An 11979-nucleotide genomic window follows, 5' to 3' on the forward strand; every position below is an offset into this window, starting at 1 on the left:
ACTTTATATTACACATATAATTTATGACTTTATACAACTTGTTGAAGAAGCAGGTGCAGAAGCACCCCTGTTATGAGTCATGTGAGATTGCACAAGATGACCCGCAGCAAGGGCAGATGCAAGAGACAATTCCGCGGCTAGTACTGTAGAAGCAACAATTTTAGCTAATTGCTGTGCGTTTGCACCAGGTTGTGTTTGGTGAGGGCCTCTTACACCTAACAACTCCAACATTGAACCTTGCGCATCAAGAATAGTTCCACCTCCAATTGTACCAACCTCTATTGATGGCATAGAGACAGAGATGATCAATTCTCCATCAGCACCTTTATCCATCAAGGTGATACAATTTGCACTCTCTACTACTTGAGCGGGATCTTGACCACAAGCCAAAAAAACTGCGGCAACCAAATTTGCAGCATGTGCGTTGAAACCTCCAATGGCACCTGCCATTGCAGATCCCACTAAATTTTTTGAAATGTTCAACTCCACAAGAGCGTCAGTATCAGATTTCAAAACTTTTGTGACAGCATCCCGAGGAATTCTTGCTTCAGCAACAACAGACTTTCCTCGACCTTCAACCCAATTTATAGCTGCAGGTTTCTTATCAGTACAATAATTACCGGACACAGATATGATCTCCATATCTTCAAATCCAAACTTATTCACCATTTGATGCAAACAGTATTCCACTCCCTTTGAAATCATATTCATTCCCATTGCATCTCCAGTTGTTGTTCTAAATCTTATAAATAACAAAGTACCAGCAAGAGCCGTCTGAATATGTTGAAGACGTGCAAATCTGGAGGTTGAATTAAATGAGTTTTTCAAAGCCTGTTGGCCTTCGGGAGAGTCAATCCACAATTTTGCTGCTCCAGCTCTTGCTAGTGAACCAAATTTGACACAAGGACCACGAGTCATACCATCTCTCGTCAATACTGTTGTCACTCCACCCCCACTATTAATAGCTTTACAACCCCTTTGTGTGGAGGCTACCAAACATCCTTCAGTTGTGGCCATAGGCAAGTAGTAACTCTTTCCATCAATAATCAACGGACCCGCAACACCAACGGGAAGTGGCATGTAACCAACCACGTTCTCACAACACGCGCCAAAGATCTTGTCATAGTCATAATTTAAATGAGGAAGCCTATCAATTTGAGCATTGGCTAACTTGGCGATTGCTTTACGGCGTACAACAACTGCTCTAGCATTGTTTGCCAACTGTTTTTCCAATGCATAAAGTGGTAACTTTCCACTTACAACAAGAGAAGTGATTTCGCTGTTGGTAAGGGATTTGACTTTACCATCTTTGAGAAAGGCAATACATTCTTGGAGGTCTCTAGAAGAAGCTCCTTTGCCTCCTCCAACCTCCATTTCAAGTGCTTCAAATGTAGTTTCATCTTTGCGATTCTCTTTAACCTCAGCGGGCTTCAACATTTCATTTTCAAGCAATTTGTGGGTTGCTGTAACTTGATATCTAGCGGCATTTAAAAAATAAATGTTGGACACAATAGAAACACCAAATCCAAAAAGAAGAAACTTGGAAATCAAACTATCCTTGATAGCATCACTAATTTTTGCAAGAACGAGATAAACAAAGTCTTCCACTTGTGACGCAAAACCATGAACGTAAAACCTTGTTGGGAGAATAGTCAATAATGTGCCATCGCTACCAATGGTGACAGTTTCCGGGATTTTTAGTGATGACCCAGACCTACCCTCCATCCACGAGCTTCCCACCCAAAACACATTAAACGCGATAAATCCAACGCTCATAACAACCTTAAAAGATAATATTGAGTAGTCTTGGAAAAAGTTAGTTTCGTTTGGATGTTCAATAATGGATGATTGTTCAGCAACCCTTGCAGCTACCAATGAGGAGATGCCCTCTTCTTCCAATGCATTTTTCAAATCTTCTGTTCTTCTGGCACGATTTATCTCTATTTTCAACGCCAAAATGGCTGCATAGAATGTGTGTACCAATATCAAGTCAAAGGCCAATATAAAAGCACTAAGAATACAAAAGTTTCTCAACCCCGTTAAATGGTTGGCATAAACTGCACAAGCAACTAAAGCTCCAATCACAACAACGTGGTCCCTAAACATGCTCAAAGTGTGTGAAGAAATTGCTTGTGAAACTATATGGGGAACATCTTCGGGTGATACTGTTGACGACTTCAGAACAACGGTAGCAATTGATACCTTGTGTTTAAAGCCAATAATAGCAACTAAAAATGGAATCCCCTCTGAAAGACTTAACAATGATACTTTTCTATCAAGTTTAATGGACACCACCAAAGCGAATAAAAATGCAAACGTAGAAGACACTAATGTCGAGAAAGCCAACCAAAACTTAGAACCTAGCTTTCTAATGTCCAAAAAAACTTTGATCAACGTATACCACATGGCAATGTATGCAACTAAAATCAAGATGATATCAAAATTGTCAGCTTTTTCAAATGACTCTTGCAATTTGTAAATCTCCTTCCTAAGGTATTCGTAATACTTGATAATCTTGTGGCCCTCTGTCAACTTCCACGTCACACCGTCTATCGTAATTGTGTCCAAATTGGTCTCATTATCAACGAGCAAGATCTGTTCATTGCCATTGGAGCTAATTGCATTTGGGAGTTGCGGTACTGTGTGGAAACTTCTAAATCTGACAGGCGCCAAAGTTATATGCTCGCAATTTGCAAAATCTCCAATTTGTTCCTCATTAATGTGCACCCACTCATTCAAGGGACTTGGCGAGTGGTAATAACTAATACCATCGGATGATGGTACATATTCATCAACAATTGACAAATAAGCAACCGATGCAAGTAATGCCGGCACGACAAGAAAATGTATAGGTCGCGTTGCAGCCGTCTTGGCTATAGCACCAGTGATGCTGAACATGCCGATGCCGTATTATAGTCTTGTCTCTTTTTGCTTCTCTTGAAAAAAAGAGCTGCATCTCTGAGAATTTTTTTGCCAGCTGCAAACAAATTTGATCCTCGTATAAACAAAAGCAAAAAAAAAAAAAATCTCTAATAACTTTACTATAAGCGAAGAGGTAAAGTTAAAAATGGAACAACTGAAAAAAATGAAAAATTAACCAAAGAGAAGACAAGAGAAAAAACAAAACTAAACTAAAGGATAGAAAAGAAGAGAAGAAAAAAAAAAATAAGGACTCAAGTCTAAGTAAAGCCTTTTCTTATTTATCTCTAGTGAAGGTAGATTACTTTAAAGAAACCAACTTGATGTCAAAGGTTAACTCAGAGTTTGCTGGAATTCCAGGAAGGGATTGAGATCCGTAACCCATTTTTGCTGGAATAATAACTCTTCTTTCGCCGCCAATGCTCATTCCAGTGACACCCAAGTCGAAACCCTTGATACATTCACCTTTACCCAATTTGAAGCTAAATGGTTTCCCAGTAGTGTTTTTATCAAATACTTTACCGTTTTTCAATTTTCCAATGTATCTAATACCAACTTTGTTACCAGATTTGGCTTCTGGACCAGATCCTTTCTTTCTGTCCTCAGTAACAACTCCACCTAACAAAGTCTTTGTAGGAAATTTCTTTTCTGCCTTTTTCTCATCCGTGGCTAATGTTGAGCCTGTTGGGCCTTGTTCCAAATCTTTATGAAACTGGACAGATTTTTTCTCTTCCTTAGCCGCGTCTGCCTTTTCAGCCTTTTTAGCCTTTTTAGCCTTTTTCGACTTTTTGGGCTCTTCTTCAGCTGCTCTCTTCTTTTCATTCTCCTCTACAATTTCTTCAATCTTACCAGATTCAGCAGAATCTTCGCTTGTAGCATCGTATTCAAGCTCGGGAATGATCTCATCTTCATCTGGAGTCAAGTCATACTCATCATCATACTCATCAAAGTCATCCTCGTCTTCTTCACTCTCGTCAGCAGGATGTTCAATGTAGTTACCAGTCAAATGGATTGGATACGAACCAGTAACAACAAAGTATACTTCTTCGTCAGGAGTAATTGTGAGGTCAAGTGTTTGTTGGTATTGGTGTTTTGGAGATAACGTACAAACAACAAACTCGGATATACCTTCATCTAAGTCTTCGTCATCTAAGTCGTCATCTTCGTCGTCTTCGTCTTCTTCGTCTTCGTCTTCTTCTTCATCATCGTCTTTATCACCTTCTTCTTCATTGTCCTCCTTACCTTTACTTTTCTTCTTCTTCTTCTCATCAACATCATCGTCATCGTCTTCTTTTTCTTCCTCGTCGTTCTCCAAGTTATCTAATTCGTCGTCCTCATCATCGTCCTCATCATCGTCCTCGTCATCGTCCTCATCATCATCATCGATGAATGGGCTTTTCTTTAAAATTCTTAAAGTCGATGGCTCCTCTTTATCATCAACAGCTTCTGGGTCCAATGCAGCCAAACTAATCCGGATAGTCACAGGGAAGTCATCTTCTACAGCAGGAAGAGGTTGAAATGGTTTTAAAGCCAAATTGTATGTGGCAATAGGTGTTAATCCAGACATCTTTAATTAAAGTAAAGAATTAATAACTCGGTCTTTGACTTTCACTTTTTGCTTTTAAAATTCTCGCGATGAGATGGAAATTTAAAGAAATCTAATTTTTGCTCACGTGTGTGTCTTCTGTGTCTGTCAGTAAAGTGGACTTCACAAACCTTGTAAGCACTTCACTTCTTGTTAGCTTGCACGACTTGTTGGGAGGACCAGCCAATTCCCCCTACCACAAGCCAGCCGAATCGATGGTACATGTTACAACAACAAAAACGACGACATATATCGTTAGATGATATAGCAAATATTAGTCGTCGAGTCATATAATTTTATGGTCCTCTCATTCATATCATGTGGCGGTGTATAGCTTGTAAAAAAGAAAGGGGCCCAAAGCTTATTTATCAATCTCTTCCAAAAACCACACAAATGAAACAAACAGGACATTTGTACGAGCTGAAGGTAACATTAGTGTTTAACTATCTCTAACGTCTCTTGTAATTGGTCTATAGAGTCAGAGCCGGGTTTGTTTTCATTCTTCACCACTTCATAGTAGCTTTCATGAAATTGCACTCTTTTTTCTTCTTTTTTTTTGCAACCTCTAATGGTACGGTGGTGGTAGCAAATCTACCGCGAAACAGTACAGTAGTATCTTGAAAAAATCTACACCAGACTGAACAAAGTCAGATCCATTCTCTCTTTTTTTTTTTTAAGTATTAAATATACAAAGTACGAAAACACTATACAAGGTAATGGAACCTTCACCCTTTAAAACCTTTGATTTCGTCTATTCTCTCATTCCCTTCTTCTTCTTCTTCTTCTTCTTCTTCTTTCTCCACCTACTCCTACTTCTTTCTCCTTCCTAAATGTAGTGTTTTAAAATTTTAACAAGTGAGGTCTGTCACCCTTCTTTAATGAGAATGAAGCGGCCAAGTATTGTTTCAATAATGGGGTTTTCTTGATCTCAGCCAATAAAGCAGCATCAACTGATTTTTGGTCGGCAACTCTTTCACCTTTGATTTCCTTCTTAGCTGGGGTTTCATCGAATAATTCAGCTTCGGATTTCTTTGATTTTGGTTTTTGTTCTCTGGCAAAGTATCCTACATTGAACTTTGAAACGTCAACACCTTCAACGTTTATCTTGGTGGAGGTGGCAATGACATATCTGGCATTAACTCTTCTTAATGGAACACCGTTGACTTTGAATGGACCTGATACCAATAAGGTGTTGTCTTCCAAGTTTTTCAAGTATACAACTCTTTTTCCTCTAAATCTACCTGCTAACAAGATCAACACTGTACCTGGAACCAATGAAGCACGTAATTTCTGTGGACGAGCAGTTTTCCTGGTTTGTTTTGGGACTGCTGCGTCTTCTGGTTGATACCACTTTGGTGCCTAAAAGAAATAAAATGTTAGTATTCAATGTGCTAAAATGAAATACTGACTGACAGTCTTTCCTCTACCTCTCCCTCTCTCTCTCTATTCTCTCCTTATTATCCCTGCTTTATTCTTTTCCCTTTCTCTTTTGCATTCACTGTCATATCATCATGGCTTCAATTATGGTTAAATTACATACTACTTGATTCATTGTTATTGGCGTTGTGTTTGGGTAATTAGAAATGGAAAGTCAAATTTTTTTTAATTCCTTTACCACTTGAAAAAAAAAAAAAATAAACCTATAGTATATGTTTAACTACGGAACAATATACAATAGTGGTAGTACTTATTAGTAGTAGTCAGTACCATTTAGTAGGGCCCGCAATGAAAAATTTCATAGATAGAAAGGCGGCGCGCGCACACACACACACACACACCAATCGATATGACAGAAGCGCTACCGTAATACTCTGTATTACTTTTTCAAAACGTAGGGCATAAACCTATAAACGCATATTATCACGTGTAGGTGTTTGTGCCCCCACTTTCTTTTTCTCTATCTCTATCTCTCTATCATAGTGGGTGGGTACTACTTGGTATTACTACTTTATTATTGCTCATTTGAAGATAATACAAATCCAAGCAACATCAATGACTATCAAGAAAGCTACTCTACACTACTACCTCTCTGCTTTTCTTTCTAGCTACTTGTGGCTTTGTCTTTTGTAAATATTTCTCCAGGAACAACAATCTAAACTCACACAAGATTCTGGTTCGCACTAACACTAGTAAATTGCAGCCATAATGATCGAAAAGATAAGATCAATAACAAATACAGATCTTAAAAAAACTAACTCTACTACACACAACACATATGTGAGATAGATATGCTAGCGGTCAATTATAAACTAGACTGTCTGTTAGCTATATTACTTTCATGAAAAACCTCTATGAAGCTAAAGAGATCAATTTTTCTTACTTTAATAACATAAAATAGAGGAAAAAGTAAGAATAAATAATGCAATCTTTTTCCTAATAAACAAGCAAGTGGTATGTGTGATTTCTTTTCCAGTATCCCAGTCTCTTCTCTCCTTTCCTGTCCTCATCTCTCGTCATGGAAAATATTTCAAGTTTATTACAATCGCACCCTCGCCAGCTGGTATTGTAATGTTATCGCTGAAATTGGTATAGTCCGCTAAATTAATCACAGCTTCTCCAAGAGCAACACTCTTTCCAAAAACACGATGGTCTCTAACATTTAACGTTATTTTTCCACTAGGGGCTGATTTGAAAGGTATACTTTCGTTCCACTTATAAACGCCACTGTGTTTATCTGCTTTGGTAGATCTGGTCTTGAGCAATGTCTTACTCCTAGTGCTGGTACTTAAAGCAGCCTTGACTTCTAATCCACTTGAAGAATACCCCTTTCCTTGAACAATAGTAAGTCTACCAGGTATTGCAGCTTGTCCATGCATACTAGCAGCAAAACTCGAAACGTCGGTCGCCGTACTGCTATTTCTATTATGACCTTGCTTCAAAATCGGTTTTTGTGGGGGTGGTAATGGTTCCTCGCGAATATTTGGAGCAGCATTGACGCTAGATATTTCAGCATCTTGAGTTTCTCTAAACTCTTTTTCCTCCTGAGGAATATCAGCCCCTTGCTCTTCTTTTTTACCACCGTTATTGTTATTATTATTATTGTTGTTGTTGTTGTTGGTATCACCACCATCCTTTTCTTTTTCTTCTTCATAACTATTATTATTACTGTGGTTGTTGTTATAATGACTTTCTTCTTCTTCTTCTCCTCCTCCTCCTCCTCCTCCTTCTCCTTCTCCTTCTTCTCTTGAACTAAAACCGCGATTCTCGTTGTTTTTCGTAGAACTTGGAGACATCGACTCAGAATCATTATGATGGTTCTTTCTCTTCTTCTTTAAACTTTTCAAGAGTGAGTGGCCCTTGGTTACACCATCTGATGTCATGCCGATACCTGTGCCCAAAACGTCCATCGCCATGTCTGAAATGTTTCCAACTGCTTTCATGGATGCCTCAGAAACCTCACCAAGATTAACAGGTATAACAGATTTTGCGTCTAATGGTGGTCTGATGTACTCGGGGAAGAACGCTCCTCTCAAATCGATGGTACCTTGTGTATCTAGATTTAATGTGAATGGAGTAGTCGTTAAAGCGGGAAGACTAGATATATCCAAATTGGCAGTACCTAATAACTCATCATCATGTGTGAGATCCCAATCATAAACTTCAAGTAACAACACTTGTCTTGATCTTGAAATCATTGGAAATTCAACAGCCTCATTCCAAAGTGGGTCCAACGTCTTACGTTTTTTATTTGTTCTGTAAACTTCAATACCATCCAATTTCACCACCAACAATGGATCTGACTTTCCGTTGGTATCAACTGACTTCAAATCGTGGGCTCCAATGAGATCCAATTTACATCTACCAACATCTAATACGGTGTCCAATGGAGCCAATTTGGCAAAAGATGGGAAATACTCCAACTGCACTTTAATGGTATTCTGTCTACCAAGATTGAGCGTGATAGGTGCGTTAAACGATTTTTCGTAAATATCAATGGTATTAAATCTCTTTTCCAATACCATATCCTTCTCGTTGGTGATTTCCGGCTTTTTGGTGATTCTAAAAATCAACTTGGAGTTTGGCAAATCTCGAATAAATGTTTCCGCAAACGAGGTTGTCGTAATCTGTTTGTGTTCCACAATTGGTGAAACTCCAGATGGGCATGCATGCTCATCAAACAATGTTTGTACGTAAACATCGTTGGATTCAAAACGACCACCATGCAAATGTACAATCATATCACCAGCTCTGTACTTGATAGCGTCAGCCAATTTAATCTCAATCTTGGGAGGCGGAGCTATTGTATCTTGTTCAGTTTCAATCCACTCATACTTTCCAGGATTCTCCTTGTACAATTTCTCATCCTTCTCCTGTTGCTCCTTTTCTCTCTTTTCCTTCAACCGTTTTTGCTCATCGTATTCTTCTTTATTGTGCAATTCTGATAATGAGTACGCGCTAATGGTTGGAAAGAATGAAATAGAATAAAACAAAGATCCAACAGGTTCAGTTTCAAATAGAACGGGCTGCTCGATAATCTCATCCGTGCCATCATAACCAAGCCAATATCCTTCATCGTTTTTCCTCAAGAAATCTGCAACATTGATTGCTGCAGTACCCAAAGATCTGTCTTTACCTTCGGGCTCTGCATCCATAATCTGCAATAAATAATGCAGATGCGAATCCGCCACGGGTAGAAAATATACCGAGTTCCATTGAGGATTAATGGTTTCTGCAAAAGTCACAGTCTTTGCACGTAACTTACCATTGAACATAACCTTTACATAAGGATCCACGTAACCAACAGATTCCAAATTCTTCAACCCCTTAGCACCTCTCAAATGCAACCTCAAACCACCAATTGGAGCATTCCTAATTACTTTGGCACTTGTTTCCTCGTCAATCACTAAAGGTTTCCAAGTAGCACTAATACGGATTTGAGGAGCTGGCGCATTAGGACTGATAACAGGACATGTGAACCACTGTTGTCCTCTACCACTCTCAAAAATAATATCCTGTAAATTGACGTTCAAATTGGCAACAATTTTATTATTCACTGTGTCCCTAATCAACACTTGAATCTCAGTCTCTGTTTGTTGTGTGATTAAACTTTCAAATGATTCTTCCCAAGAAGGTTCATTTGTTTGTCTCAACTTACGACAAGTTTTAACCAATTCACTATTAACATAAATCTGTGCATAAGGATTCAACAACCCAATCACTGAATGTGAGATATCCAAGTTTCTAGCCTCGTGTAACGCAATGTTCATAATTCCAACTTTCGTATCTGTATCAACCTCCTTGGTACCATCTTCCAACCGGATGGGTTGCACCGTTGGAAACCATTTAAGGTCAAGTTCAAGTTTGCCAACAACTCTACCACCCTCCATAAGATTCTTAGTAATTGCTTTGAAACTGTTTTCTTGAAGTAATTCACCAAGAGGAAACTCACAGTTCCCAATCAATTGATCGTCCACTTTATCCTCAACCAAGTTAAAAGCATTAAAATTCAAAAAGTTTCCTTCCAATTGATTAACCAAAATATGTTTGGTTTCCAAAAAAACAGGATCATTGGTTGCTTTCTTTGTTTTGGTCCGTTCGTCAATATCACCATTATTTGACACTTTTATTTGAACATAGGGATTGATACTCTTTGGTTTTGTTGTTTTACCTGTTTTCAAATTTGTACAAGATCTTATCGTGACTGCTACAACACCAATAGAACCATGCGATTGTCCTTCCAACAAGTCCTTCACGTCAATATCAAACGAATTTGGCGCATACAACATGGGTCTCAAAGTGGAATGAATAATACCATTAACGAATTTAGACAAACCAGGGATAAAGGACATAATGTCAATACCAAACGTATCGCCACCAACTGGTTTAAGAGCATAGTCAATAGTAGGAGCTTCCAAAAACTGAATAGAAATCGTTTTGACGTGAGGAAAATTTGGCGTAAGCCTCAACTTGACTTTTAACCTACCAGTAAAGGACATGTCCTCGACCAATATGGGTAGCGACTTTGTAATGAAGGCTTTACCAACGGTGACCCCCAAGGCTACCTTTGGATCAATCTTTTTCCTTATTTCATTCTTTGTCATATCATCGGTATCATTAGGAGTGAATGAAAATGCCCAGTCCATTTCAATGATATTTTGCTTTTTCTGAGTATACGACTTTATTGAGTCGATTCGAGGAGCTTTTGAGCCCAAAGTAAATTCATCCAATGATAATTTCTCAATACCAAATCCAGGTGCTTGATCTTTCAAAATCACATTGGCTTGGAACATAACTGTTTCAGATAATGCTGGCATGTAAATGACCCAAAACTTGTCCAAAAAGGAGTTCATCCACTCCATAGTTTCCAACTCATGAACTAACCGATTATTAGCCGTTATTCTAGCCATATCGTCCCTGATATTGCGATTGAATCTCCTAAACTCTCCTCTATACACAGAATTGGTGAACAACAACACAAGCCCCAAGGATAAAATGCCTCCACCGAATTTTGCAACCAACCAAGCGAAAAAGCATGTACCCAAGATCAAAGAAGTGTTCCAAAACCAGTCACCATAAAAGTGGTCAACAATGTATGCCTCTACAATCTTGGTGTTCTTCAATAGTTTCTTTTTATCAACGTCATTATCAGTATCCCAGCCTCCAACGTTGTGCCATGAAAAAGTTAACTTGTCTCTTATGTGTACCTTCTTTTTGTGCGATGTATCTTTTACCGGCTCTGATGGTGAAGGTTTAGGCTGATTGTCCAATTTCTGAGGTGCTGCTTCTGCTGCTCCTCCTACGTGTGTGTTGATATCAGACCTTGCTTTCCTATTGTACTCGTCAACATCCTCTTTATTATTGAGAGTGTCTTGTGGGTTATCCTTCTGTTGCTGTTGCTCAGGCTACTCAATGGCTTGTTAGTTTATCTAACTTGCGAGATACGGCAGCGAAAAACTGCTCGATGGTGGTGCACACTAGCTGCCACAGACACTATCTCCACTATCTCGCTCTGCTCGATGGTGGAGGTATGGAAACCTCGGGGATAGGGGGGGATGATTTGCACACATACCTGACTCTTTGTCATACTTTCCCAAAGGTCAATTGACTTAAAAACAAAAGAGAATATGTATCCCTTAATGCTATATCCTTTTTATTGATTATTTTTCCGTATATAGGGTTTTTTTTTATTGCTAAACGACATTAGTAAATTTCAGGTTGCTATGGGTAAGCATTTTTTGAAATCAGCAATTTTTTCAAATAGGGAAAGGCGTAGGAAGAAATGGCCGAGATTTGCGCCAGTGCCGACAGCGCGACACTATCGAGTAGAGCGAGATAGTGGAGCAAACTTAGTAGCTTGTTTGGAAAAAAAAAAAAAAGAAATGGTATACGAAAAACACCCGGATTTCCAATGTAGAAACAAGATTATATTTCGAAACTATCGAGCAGAGCGAGATAGTGGAGCAAACTTAGTAGCTTGTTCCAAAAAAAAAAAAAGAAGGAAATGGTATACAAAGAGTTAGATACTTGTCTCTTGA

The 11979-nt window shown here is 38.7% G+C and overlaps 4 protein-coding genes across 4 annotated transcripts; all 4 read right to left on the reverse strand. All coding sequences in view use genetic code 12, as the record gives it.

Annotated features, from left to right (window-relative positions):
* Positions 1-21: 21 nt before the first annotated feature.
* On the reverse strand, positions 22-2898 carry HMG1 (hydroxymethylglutaryl-CoA reductase (NADPH); the record flags this gene model as incomplete). Its single annotated transcript, XM_049323782.1, has 1 exon — positions 22-2898. One exon carries the CDS (start codon positions 2896-2898, stop codon positions 22-24), a length of 2877 nt encoding a protein of 958 aa, XP_049180391.1.
* Positions 2899-3220: 322 nt separating this feature from the next.
* On the reverse strand, positions 3221-4486 carry KGF56_002543 (peptidylprolyl isomerase; the record flags this gene model as incomplete). Its single annotated transcript, XM_049323783.1, has 1 exon — positions 3221-4486. One exon carries the CDS (start codon positions 4484-4486, stop codon positions 3221-3223), a length of 1266 nt encoding a protein of 421 aa, XP_049180392.1.
* An 858-nt stretch (positions 4487-5344) lies between these two features.
* Positions 5345-6056, reverse strand: RPL6 (60S ribosomal protein eL6; the record flags this gene model as incomplete). Its single annotated transcript, XM_049323785.1, has 2 exons — positions 5345-5863; positions 6045-6056. 2 exons carry the CDS (start codon positions 6054-6056, stop codon positions 5345-5347), a joined length of 531 nt encoding a protein of 176 aa, XP_049180393.1.
* Positions 6057-6957: 901 nt separating this feature from the next.
* On the reverse strand, positions 6958-11528 carry KGF56_002545 (uncharacterized protein; the record flags this gene model as incomplete). Its single annotated transcript, XM_049323786.1, has 2 exons — positions 6958-11346; positions 11514-11528. The coding sequence occupies 2 exons, from the start codon at positions 11526-11528 to the stop codon at positions 6958-6960; spliced, it is 4404 nt and encodes a 1467-aa protein (XP_049180394.1).
* Between the last annotated feature and the right edge of the window lie 451 nt (positions 11529-11979).

Source organism: Candida oxycetoniae, assembly GCF_023343755.2.
Source record: "Candida oxycetoniae strain CBS 10844 chromosome Unknown scaffold57, whole genome shotgun sequence".
NCBI classification, from domain to species: Eukaryota; Fungi; Ascomycota; class Pichiomycetes; order Serinales; family Debaryomycetaceae; genus Lodderomyces; species Lodderomyces oxycetoniae.